The sequence below is a fragment of the Neomonachus schauinslandi genome, chromosome 1 (genome assembly GCF_002201575.2).
Source record: "Neomonachus schauinslandi chromosome 1, ASM220157v2, whole genome shotgun sequence".
NCBI classification, from domain to species: Eukaryota; Metazoa; Chordata; class Mammalia; order Carnivora; family Phocidae; genus Neomonachus; species Neomonachus schauinslandi.
The window spans coordinates 57,806,372-57,819,558 of NC_058403.1; the positions used below are offsets into that span (position 1 = coordinate 57,806,372).

Sequence of the window (13,187 nt, forward strand, 5' to 3'; positions counted from 1 at the left end):
AGACAAATCATGAGAGACTCTTAATCATAGGAAACAAACTGAGGGTTGCTGGAGGGGAGGGGTGTGGGGAGATGGGGTAACTGGGTGATGGACATTGGGGAGGGTATGTGTTGTAATGAGCACTGGGTATTATATAAGACTGATGAATCACAGACCCCATACCCCTGAAATAATATATGTTAATTAATTGAATTTAAATTTTTAGAAAATCCAAAAAAATTTAATTTTTTAAAAAAAGACCCCAAATAGCCAAAGCAATCTTTTTTTTTTTTTAAGATTTTATTTATTTGACAGAGAGAGACACAGCAAGAGAGGGAACACAAGCAGGGGGAGGGTCAGAAGGAGAAGCAGACTCCCTGCTGAGCAGGGAGCCCGATGCAGGGCTCGATCCCAGGACCCTGGGATCATGACCTGAGCCGAAGGCAGCCACTTAACGACTGAGCCACCCAGGCGCCCCTAGGCAAAGCAATCTTGAAAACAAAAAAGCAAAGCTGGAGGCATCACAATTCCAGACTTCAAGTTACATTACAAAGCTTTAGTGATCAAGATAATATGGTATTGGCACAAAAACAGACACATAGATCAATGGAACAGAGTGGAAAACCCATAAATGAACCCACAACTACATGGTCAATTAATCTTCAACAAAGCAGGAAAGAATATCCAATGGGAAGAGTCTCTTTGACAAATGGTGTTGAGAAAACTGGACAGCAACATGCAAAAGAATGAAACATGACCACTTTCTTACACCATACACAAAAATAAATTCAAAATGGATGAAAGACCTAAATGTAAGACAGGAAACCATTAAAATGCTAGAGAAGAACACAGGCAATAATCTCTTTGACATCAGCTGTAGCAATTTCTTACTAGATAGGTCTCCTGAGACAAGGGGAACAAAAGCAAAAATAAACTATTGGGACTTCACCCAATAGTTCTGCACAGTGAAGGAAACAATCAACAAAACTAAAAGGCAACCAATGGAATGGGAGAAGATATTTGCAAATGACATATCTGATAAAGGGTTAGTATCCAAAATATATAAAGAACTTATACAACTCAACACCCAAAATATAAATAATCCAGTTTAAAAATGGGCAGAAGACATGAAGAGACATTTCTCCAAAGGAGACATACAGATGGCTAACAGACACATGAAAAGATGCTCCACGTCACTCATCATCAGGGAAATACAAATCAAAACTACAATGAGATACCACCTTACACCCATCAGAATGGCTAAAATCAACAACCTAACAATAGATGTTGGTGAGGATGCAGAAAAAGGGGAACCTTCTTACACTGTGGGTAGGAATGCAAACTGGTGCAGCCACTCTGGAAAACAGTATGGAGGTTTCTCAAAAGTTAAAAATAGAACTACCTATGACCAAGAAATTGCACTACTATGTATTTATCCAAAGGAGACAAAAATGCTGATGCACTCCAATGTTTATAGCAGCACTATCAACAATAGCCAAATTATGGAGAAAGAGCCCAAATGTCCATTGACTGATGAATTGATAAAGAAGAAGTGATTATCTATCTATCTCTCTATCTATCTATACAATGGAATATTATTTAGCCATCAAAAAGAATGAAATCTTGCCATTTGCAATGACATGGATGGAGCTAGAAAGTATTATGCTAAGTGAAATAAGTCAGAAAAAGACAAATACTGTATAGTTTTTTTTTAAAAGATTTTATTTGTCAGAGAGAGAGAGAGCACAAGCAAGGGGAGCGGCAGGCAGAGGGAGAAGCAGCCTCCCCCACTGAGCAAGGAGCCCAGTGCGGGACTCGATCCCAGGACCATATGGTCATGACCTGAGCCAAAGGCAGACACTTGACTGACTGAGACACCCAGATGTCCCAGATAGTTTTGTTTTTATCTAATGTCTTTACAAAAAATAAAATATGGCAGCAACCTAAGTGTCCATCCATATATGATGGATTAAGAAGATGTGGCATATATATAATGGAATGTTACTCAGCCATAAAAATGAGATCTTGCCATTTCCAACAACATGGATGGACCTACAGGGTATTATGCTAAATGAAATAAGTCAGACAGAGAAAGACAAATACAATATTATTTCACTTCTATGTGGAATCTAAAAAACAAATGTACAAACAAACAAAAAAAAGCAAAATTAGACCCATAAGCACAGAAAACAAACTATGGTTACCACAGCAGAGAGGGGTTGGGGAATGGGCAAAATGGGTGAAGGGGATTGGCAGGTACAGGTTTCCAGTTATGGAATGTATAAGCTACGGGGTGAAAGGTACAGCATAGGGATATAGTCAATGGTATCGTAAGAACATTGTATGGGGACACATGGTAGCTACACTTATGAGCATTGCATAATGTATAGAGTTGTCAAATTATTATGTTGTACACCTGAAATTAATGTAACATTGTGTGTCAGCCACACTTCAATTAAAAAATAAAAGTTGAGCAGTTAGCATATAGGAATTCCAATCCTAGGTATCTACCCAAGAGAATTAAAAACATATGTCCACACAAAAATTACACAAATTTTAACAGCATTATTCATAATGGTGAAAAATGGATATAACCTAAATGTGTTTCAACTGATGAACTGATAAATATGATATGGATTGTTTGATCATAGAAAGGAATGAAGTACTGATACATACTATAACATGGATGAAATTTAAAGTCATATGAAGCAAAAAAAGCCAGCCACAAAGACCACAGAATCCATGTATATAAGGTGTCCAAAATAGACAAATCTATAGAGATAAGAAATGGTTGCTTAGGGTTAAGGGGCACCTGGGTGGCTCAGTCATTTAAGGGTCCAGCTCTTGATTTTGACTCAGGTTATGGACTCAGTGTCATGAGATCAAGCCCCACATTGGGCTCAACACTGGGCAAAAGAAAGAAAAAATCCTGTAAGGCCCATAATCCTATCACCTAGAGACAACCACTGTTACATTTTATTGATACTCTCCCAAATTATATTGTTGTCCTATGTGCTTTTTCATTAATATATTGTAAACATCTTTCCTTGTCAATAAACCCACCTCAACATAAAACAAAAGAGAGAGAGACTGAGTCCAGGCCAGAGTGAACACCTCCTACATGAGAACACTCCATAAAGACTGGGGAAGGTGACTATTTTCTCTAATGTGCAGAAACCAACACATAGAGTCAAGGGAAATGAAGAAGGAGAAAAACATGTTCCAAACTAAAGAGCAAGATAAAACTCCAGAAACAGACCTTAATGAAATGGAGATAAAGTGATTTACCTGACAGAGAGTTTAATACAATATTCATAGAAATGCTTACCAAGGTCAGGAAAACAATGTGTGAACAAAGTGAATATTTCATCAAAGATAGAAAATATAAGATAGCGCCAAAGAGAAAACCCAGAAGTGAAGAATAATTGAACTGAAATGTTTAAAAATGGGGTTCAACACCAAACTAGATTAAGCAAAAGAAAGGATTGATAAACTCAAAAAACAGGGCAGTGGAATTCACCCAATCAGAGGAGCAAAAGAAAAAAGAATTAAAAAGAGTGAACATAGCTTAAGGGACTTAAAAGACATCAACAAGCAAATTAATATTCACATTACAGGGGTCCTAAATGGAGAAAGGTCGCCATAAGTCTTATTCAAAGAAATAGTGGCTGAAAAATTCTTTAACCTGGGGAAATAAATAGACATCCAGATCCAGGATGCCTAGAAAGTTTAAAACAAATAAATCCAAAAAATCCCATACCAAGACACAGTATAACAAATTGTCAAACATTAAAGACAAGGAGAAGATCTTTAAAACAGCAAGAGAAATACAACTTGTTATATATATACACATATAAGAAAAATAAGACTATCAGCAGATTTTTTTTAGCAGAAACTTTGTAGGCAAGCAGAGTGGCATAATAAATTCAAAGTGCTAAAAGAAAAAGACTGTCAACCAAAAATAACCTACCCAACAAAACTGTCCTTCAGCATTGGGGAAATAAAGAGTTTTCCAGACAAACAAAAGCTGAAGGAGCTCATTACCATTAGCCCAGGCTTTCAAGAAATGTTAAAGTCAATTCTTCAGGCTGAAGTGAAAGGACATTAACTACTAATAGGAAAACATATATAAGTATAAATTTTGTCAATAAAGACAAATATATAGCTAAATTAAGAATACTCTAATATTAATGCTGGTGGGTAAATCATTTTTAAATTTAGCATAAAGGTTAAAAGGCAAAAGAATTAAAAATAACTATAACGACAATGATTTGTTAATGGATATATAAGGTAAAAAGATGTAAATTGTGACATCAAAAACAAAGTGTTGGGAGAGTTAAAAATACAGCTTTAGCATGTGTTCAGAGTTAAGTTATTATCAGGTTAAAATAGACTGATATGTTTTATGTAAGTCTTACAGTAACCACAAAGCAAAAACCTATAATAGATACAAAAACCATAAAGAGAAAGAATCCAAACATAAAACAAAACTAGGTTATCCAGACCCAATAAATAAATAAGTAAAATAAGGAAACATTGGACTTAAATAACAAGTTAGAACAGATGGACTTAAATATTTACAAACATTCCATTCAATAGTAGCAGAATATACATTTTTTTAAATGACTGCCTTCTATTTATTTTTTAATTTTATTTTATTATGTTATGTTAATCACCATACATTACATCATTAGTTTTTGATGTAGTGTTCCATGATTCATTGTTTGCGTATAACACCCAGTGCTCCATTCAATACATGCCCTCTTTAATACCCATTACTGGGCTAACCCATCCACCCACCCCCCTCCCCTCTAGAACCCTCAGTTTGTTTCTTAGAGTGCATATTCTCTCATGGTTCATCTCTCCCTCCAATTTCCCCCCCTTCATTTTTCCTTTCCTACTATCTTCTTCTTTTTTTTTTTTAACATATATTGCATTATTTGTTTCAGAAGTACAAGTCTGTGATTCATCAGTCTTACACAATTCACAGTGCTCACCATAGCACATACCCTCCCCAATGTCTATCACAGCCACCCCATCTCTCCCACCCCCTACCACTCCAGCAACCCTCAGTTTCTTTCCTGAGATTAAGAATTCCTCATATCAGTGAGATCATGATACATGTCTTTCTCTGATTGACTTATTTCACTTAGCATAATACCCTCTAGTTCCATCCACGTCCTTGCAAATGGCAAGTTTTCGTGTTTTTTGATGGCTGCATAATATTCCATTGTATATATATACCACATCTTCTTAAATGCACATGAAACATTCTCCAGGATAAACCACGTTAGGCCACAAAACAAGTATTAATTAATTTAAAAAGCTTGAAATCATATCCAGTATCTTTTCTAAACTCAAAGGTATAAAACTAGAAATCAATTACAATAAGGAAACTGTAAGATTCATAAATATCTGGAGATTAAACATACTTTGAATAACCAGTAAAAAAATCAAAAGAGAAATCAAAAATATCTTGTAACAAATGAAAATAGAAATACAACATACCTAAAATGTATAGGATGCAAGAAGAGCAGTTCTAACAGGGAAGTTTATAGTGATAAATGCCTACATCAGGAAACAAGAAAAACCTTGAGCAACTAACTTAACCTTATACCTCAAGGAACTAGGAAAAAAAAAAAAAAAAAAAAACCCAAAGTTAGTGGAAGGAAGGAAATAACAAAAATCAAAGCAGAAATAAATGAAATAGAGATTTAAAAGACAATAGGAAAGATCAATGAAAGTAAGCTGGGGATTTTTTTTTTAAGATAAAAACAAAATTGATAAACTTTTAGCTAAACTCATCAAGAATATAGAGAGGACTGGGTGCCTGGGTGGCTCAGTCAGTTAAGCATCTGCCTTCAGGTCAGGTCATGATCCCAGGGTCCTGGGCCTGAGTCCCACATCAGACTCCCTGCTCAGTGGGGAGCCTGCTTCTCCCTCTGCCTCTGCTCCTTCTCCCTGCCCATGCCCCCTCTTCTCTCTCTCTCTCAAATAAATAAAATCTTTAAAAAAAAACCACCAGATTAAAGATAAATATAATAAAATCAATGGAAACAGTTTCCACTTCTGAAAAAGGGAATAGACTTATGTATTCAAATCTTCCTGGCAAGTACAAATAAAACCCCTAAACATTATATATACAACCCTTCATGTTGTACATATAATGAAAGGTGAAAAGAAGAAGATAGACCACAAAGAACCTTGGGACCTGAGGAAGTATATGATGGTAAAATCTCTAGACTTTCTTATTACCTCATATATCTCAGGCATGGAGTTAAAGAAAATGGCAACTAGAAATACCAAAGGGTTTAGGCAATAAAAGCCCAACAAAATCTTGCTCTTTCTAGCTAAAGGATCAAGAAAAGAGACTAGTAATACAGAAAACTTTTTAGATAATAAACGCTCTACTCTAGCCATGCAGCATGCACGCACATGTGTGCACAGATACACACACACACACACACACACACACACACAAATGTGGCCCAACCTTCACCCAGCCTGCAAAGGTCAAGTGGGGAGTCTATACTTTTACCACCAGCAGACTTTAACAAGGCAACACAACCCCTACAGGGATGGTATTAAAGGAGGTGAGCCCTGGGGACCAGGGCTTCCTCCCCAGTGTGTGGTAACAAGCCTCCCTACCACAGTTACAGTGGAGAGTCCATAGGGAGCCTGGACATCTAAGCCTTGCCCAGTAGTAACAAGGTGATCCACCCCTCCTTGCTGGGGTAGTATTTGAGGAAGCCTAGTGGAAAGTGAAGACCTTGACCATCCTCCACAACATCAATGGAAGACAACTAGAGAGCAAAGTGGTATCAGAGCAGCCTAGTAGGGATCCAGAATTCCAACTGCTGACCAGAAAGTGCCCCTTCCTTCCTCAGGTGTCAACTGGGGAAAAAATGGGTAACCTGGACTTCTATACCCATGAGGTGGCATTCCTCCTTATCTTGCTCAAATCAGAGAAAGACAGCTAAAACTGAATGTATATATAAGATTCAGAGTCTCATAATGCCCCAAATGTCCAGATTTCAATAAAAAATCATTTGTCATACCAAGAATCAGGATGACCTCAACTTGAATAAGAAAAGATGATTGTCAGTTGCCAATCCCAAGATGATAGAGATGTTAGAATAATCTGACAACAATTTTAAAGCAGCCATTATAAAGTGCTTCAATAAACAATTAGAAAGGTGCTTGAAACAAATGGAAAAATAGAGTCTCAGAAAGAAATGGAAGACACAAAGAAAAACCAAATGGAAATTTTAGAGCTGAAAACTACAGTAATCAAAGTAAAATTTAATAGATGGGGTCAACACCAGAATGGAGGAGACAAAGAATCATTAATTTGAAGATAGAACAATAGAAATTATCCAGTCTGAATAACAAAAAAATACACTACAAACAAATAATAAAATTTTTTTTAAAAATCTCCACACAGAGCCTCAGAGATCTAACATTTGTGTCACTGGAATCCAAGAAGGAAAGGAAAAGGAGGACTGAAAAAAAGAAGAAAAGAAAAGAAAAGAAATAGCAGCTGAAAACTTCCCAAATTTGGCCAGAGATACAAGTATACAGATTCAAGAAGTTTAATGAATCCCAAAAAGAATAAATTCAAAGATTTACCAAGACACATTATAGTCAAACTTCTGAAAACTAAGGACAAAAAAAAAAAATCTTGAAAGCAGCAAGACAAAAATAACACCTTACATATAGGGAGGAAGCAATTTGAATGGCAGAAGATTGATAATAAGAAACCATGGAGGCCAGCAGAAAGAAGCACAATATTTTCCACATGTTGAAAAAGAGAAATGTCAACACAGAATTTTATGTCTAGTAAGACTATCCTCCCAGAATGAAGGAGAAATCAAGCCATTCTTAGGTGAGGGAAAGCTAAGAATTTATCACCACATACCAACCCTAAAACAATGGCTAAAGGAAGTTTTCTAAGCAGAAATGAAATTATAGAAGAAGGAACTTTGGAACATCAAGAAGGAAGAGATTAAAATGTTTAATAGTAAAAATATTGGCAAATACATTTTACTTTTACTATTGTCTAAGTTATGTTTGATGATTAAAAAAACTATAACAATGTCTGAAATGTATGTAGAGAAAATATACAATTATACTATAAACAAGGGAAATAAGAGGCAGTGAGGGGTGTAAAGGGACTTGAAGGCAGGTAAGTTTTTTACATTTCATTCAAGCTGATAAAACATCAACACCAGTAGACTGTATAAGTTGTGTATACATAATATAATACCTAGAGAAAATGCTAAAAATACTGTACAAAGGGATACTCTCAAAAACACTATAATCATATTGGAACTCTAAAATATTCAAGTAAGCCACAGGAAATCATGAAAAAATAAAAACAAAAAAACAAAAAAACCACAGAGAACATTCTTTTTGATCACTGAGTAATATTCCATTATATATATATACCACATCTTCTTTATCCATTCATCTGTCGATGGACATCCGGGCTCTTTCCATATTTTGCAATGATGTAGATGGAACTAGAGGGTATTATACTAAGCAAAATAAGTCAGTTGGAGAAAGATAAATACCATATGATTACACTTATGTGGAATTTAAGAAACAAAACAGATGAACATAGGGGAAGGGAAGGAAAAATAAAATAAGATGGAAATTGAGAGAGAAGAAAACCATAAGAGACACTCAACTCCAGGAAACAAACTGAGGGTTGCGGAGGGGAGGTTGGTGGGGGGAAGGGATAATTGGGTGAATGGCATTAAGGAGGGCATGTGATGTAATGTGCACTGGGTGTTATATGCAACTGATGAATCACTAAATTCTACCTCTGAAACTAATAAAAAATACAGACAACAGAAAAATATAAAATAGCAGATATAAGCCTGAAATATCAATAATTACATGTGTAAATATATAAGTAAATCCATGTGTAAATTATATAAGTGATATGGTCTAAATCTACCAACTGAAGAACTGAGATTAACAGAGTGAATTAAAAAACATAACCCCACTGTATACTGTCAATAAAACATCAACTTCAAACATAATAATATAGGCAGGTTGAAGTAAAAGAATGAAAACCAATATACCATTCAAATACTGAATTCTTTCTCCTTAAGATCAGGAACAAGTTGTAGATGTCCCATTCTATTTCAACACTATATTGGAAATTCTAGCCAGCCCAACAAGAAAATAAGGGAAATAAGACACAAACAAATTGGATACAAAATAAAACGGTCCCTATTTACAGATGACAAGATTGTCCACACAGAAAATCCTAAGAAACCTACTAAAAAACTCTCAGAAAATAACAGTTCAGCAAGGCCACAGGATACGAGATAAACATACAAAAAAATCAATTGTATTTCTATACTAACAATGAACATGAACACATAAGATACCAAAATTAAAAGCACAATATCATTTATATTGCCAAAAAAGTGAAACATTTATGTCTAAGTAGAACAAAATATGTGTAGGACTTTTACACTGAAAACAAAACACTGATGAAAGAAATCAAAGAAGATCTAAATAAATGGAGAATCATACTATGTCCATGGGTTAGAAGATTCAACATAATAAATGTCAATTCCCCCTCTCCAAACTGATACACAATTTTAACACAATTTCTATCAGAATTCCAGCAAGATTTTATTTGTAAATACAGACAAAAGTATTCTAAAGTTTATATAGAAAGGCAAGGTAACTAGAATGGTTAAACAATTTGGGGGAAAAAAAGAATACAATGAGAGGACCAATTTCAAGATCTATTACATTGCTACAGTAATCAAGGCAGTGTGTTTTCAGCAAAGTGACAGACACATAGATCAATGGAACAGAACATGAACTCAGAAATAGACACACACAAATATGCCCCGATGATTTCTGACAAAGGTGAAAACTGCAAAACCAATTCAGTGGAGGAGAGAGAACCTTTTTAATAAATGGTGCTAGATCAATTGTAAATCCACAGGCAAAAACAAAAAATGCGGGCACCTGGGTGGCTCAGTTGGTTAAGCGACTGCCTTCAGCTCAGGTCATGATCCTGGAGTCCCGGGATCGAGTCCCACATCAGGCTCCCTGCTCGGCAGGGAGTCTGCTTCTCCCTGTGACCCTCTCATGCTCTCTCTGTCTCATTCTCTCTCTCAAATAAATAAATAAAATCTTAAAAAAAAAAATGCCTAAATCTCACACCTTATACAAAAATGAATACCAAATAGATCGTAGACCTAAATGTAAAATGTAAAACTATAAAACTTTTAGAAAAAAAAAATAGGAGAAAATCATTGGGGACTAGGGCTAGGCAGAGTTCTTAGACTCGACACCAAAAACAAGATTGATAGAAGGAAAAATTGACAAATTGGGTTTAACACAATTAAAAACTTTTATCTGCAAGAGACCCTATTAAAGAAATGAAAAGACAAGCTACAGACTGGGAGAAAATATTTGAAAATCACACAACCAACAAAGGACTGGTATCTAGAACATATAAAGAACTCTCAGAACTTAACAGCAAAATAGCAAACAATCTTATTTGAACATGGGCAAAAGACATGAAAAGACATTTCACCAAACATACCTATAGGTGGCAAATAAAACAAATAAAAAAAGTACTTGTTAAATAAAAGTACCTCATACCAGGGTTTTTAAAAGTCAACTTTAGATGATGAGAGACCTAAAGGTAAAAGTCAAAACTGTAAGATATTAGAACATAAAGAAAAATAACTTTATGTTAGAATAGATAGGAATTTCTTAATCCTTAAAAATCCCTGATTGTATTCACAAAATGGAATTCCTGGGCCCAAAACCCTAAGGATCATAGAAGTTCCACCAAGGTATCACTACTCTAAAAGATCTTCAATACTCCATCTCTGTTTCTATTTCAAAGATATTTTGAAACATATTAAAATGAAAAAGTTTAGGTAAAAAAAGAAAGAAAGAAAACAAAAACACACTCACTTACAGTTCATCCCATTCTTTTTTTCGCTGCTGAATCTTAAGTTGGGCCCTTTCAGCTTTTAATATAAGTTTCTTTGTTTTCTCAATTTGATTTTCCACCATAATTTCACTTAGGGTTTTAGGCCGAAATTTCTTCCCTTTCTCTATAATTGATTCTTCTGGCACACCAATGCTCCCACCTGTATAGAGAGTCAACATTTTTTTTTTCAATCTTCTTGAAACATCAAAAGGAAATTCTCAAATATTTTTTTAAACCTGTCATGTTTTAAAAAACAGAATATAATGAATCTGTAAATCACAGTATTTGTTAAACAACTAACATGAATTTAACCCCATAATAAGTATTTTAGAACACCAAAATAAAGAGATCTAAGTCATAGGATTTGCTCTAAAGGACCTTATTGAAAAGTTGGCAAGACATATATAAAATAATTAGAAAACAAGATAAATAATGAGGGGCCATTGACATACAAACTGAGAAGTTGGGTAGGAATATTTGTGATATGGTAGGGAAAGCAAGTGAGTCCTATTTGACATGTATATTTGAGATGATATATACCGACTGCAGTGGTCTGTGGCAATTGAAAAACTGGTCAGAAACATGCAAACAAACCTGTGATTTAAGAATTACATATCTGCTGAGGCAATTTCTTACTTTATGTTCAAGCTACAGAGAGATACACTTTAGAGATATACTTTGGGAAAAAAGTTAAATAATAATATGGGATGGTCATATAGTTATAACTCATAATTTCACCTTTCATATTTCAAATATATGTGAATATGGAAAAGCAGGAGTTTAATGTGGCTTGGGTGGTCATACTTTATAACAAAAGTGTAATTCAATCTGGAATCTCTAAGAACTGTTAAAATTCAGAGAGGAGGGGAATGAATTAGTCACTCCAGTAGGAACCTGGGTATAAAAGTTATCAGGCATAATTAGGGAGCAGTGAGCAAGACAATAAGCTAAAAATACCAGTAGAACAGAATGGAAATGCACTATTAATAGGAAACAGAATAGGGATATACTGTGGAAAGATTAAATACCAGGAAAACAATTACAGAATTTATCTGAAAGGAGCCATGAAAGTTTTCTCAATGAAGAGGATAAAGCAGCATTACTGTCAGTACTATATCATGAGCACTAACTGTGCTGTCCTTTATTTATTTTTGATTGGGCTCTCCAAGTCATTCCCAGAATTCTTGCCTTCCTCCTACTCATCTACAGTCATCCTGTGGGCAGTTATGAGAGGCAGGTTGCAGAGATTAAGAGGTACTCTTTTCACACCTGAATTCTCAGCTCATCATTCTGTTTAAAGCATATGCTCTTGGAAAATAGTTTGAAATGTCATGTTCTATCCCCACATTCTGGGGTAGGGCCCAAGAATCTGCAAGGAAACACTGCCTAGAAACAAGCAACCAAGAAAGCCTAAATTTAAGAATAGTTAGATGTTGGAAGTAAAAAATTAGCAGCATCAAGTACTCTAACCCACTCAGTCACATAACCAGGGTGGGTTTTCTTTAGCAGCCTGCATTTAAGAGATGGTGTGGAGCATTTGCTGGAGGAACATGGTTTCCCATTCTCAGCCATACCACACACCCCATCTCTCTTGATTTTTATTCCAAAGGAATAAATAAAGAGAGACAAGAGATGGAGCTCAAGCCATCAAAAAGGGTTCAAAGGTACTGCCTACAAAAAGAAAATTCAGTTTTGAAACCTTAATAAGTAAGGATTTAAAAGCCTTTTTGTTATTTAGCCTACCTGTATCTTTCTGGCTATCCTTTCTTCCAGCTCCCTCTTTTTCTAACCTCTCCAATTTGCTTGTTCTTCTGTCTGATAGACTTGTTCGTTTGGACTTGGAATACTTAGACGGCTTCACAAGCCTATAGGAGGATATCTTGTGATCACTTTGTATGGCATGAACCACAATAGTATCACTTTCCAATGACTCACAAAATCTGAAAAAAAGAAAATAGAACAAGTATTTGCAATAGTCACCATTTTAATCAATTATACCATTTTAATAATTCTGCATGATTAATAAAATAAGACCACAACACACTATGCTTACAAATGATATTATATTGTGCTACATCCAAAATTTGACAATGCATATTAACCAATGTGATGTGATAGAAGTTGCATAAGACTCAAAGAGCAAGTAGAATTTTCTTTCTAATGAAAACATTTAACAAACCATTATTAATCAGTATAATGCCTTTGTTTTGCTAATATGTAGAAAAATGAA

General features: G+C 35.1%; 1 protein-coding gene across 1 annotated transcript in view; it reads right to left on the reverse strand.

Annotated features, from left to right (window-relative positions):
* CFAP44 (cilia and flagella associated protein 44) overlaps positions 1 to 13,187 on the reverse strand; it is a 132,404-nt gene that overhangs the window by 44,880 nt on the left and 74,337 nt on the right. The window contains exons 22-23 of the mRNA XM_021692531.2: positions 12,701 to 12,897; positions 10,943 to 11,117 (exon numbers count right to left, since the gene is read on the reverse strand). Coding sequence (XP_021548206.1) covers positions 10,943 to 11,117; positions 12,701 to 12,897 — 372 coding nt within the window. The remainder of the gene's footprint in view (positions 1 to 10,942; positions 11,118 to 12,700; positions 12,898 to 13,187) is intronic.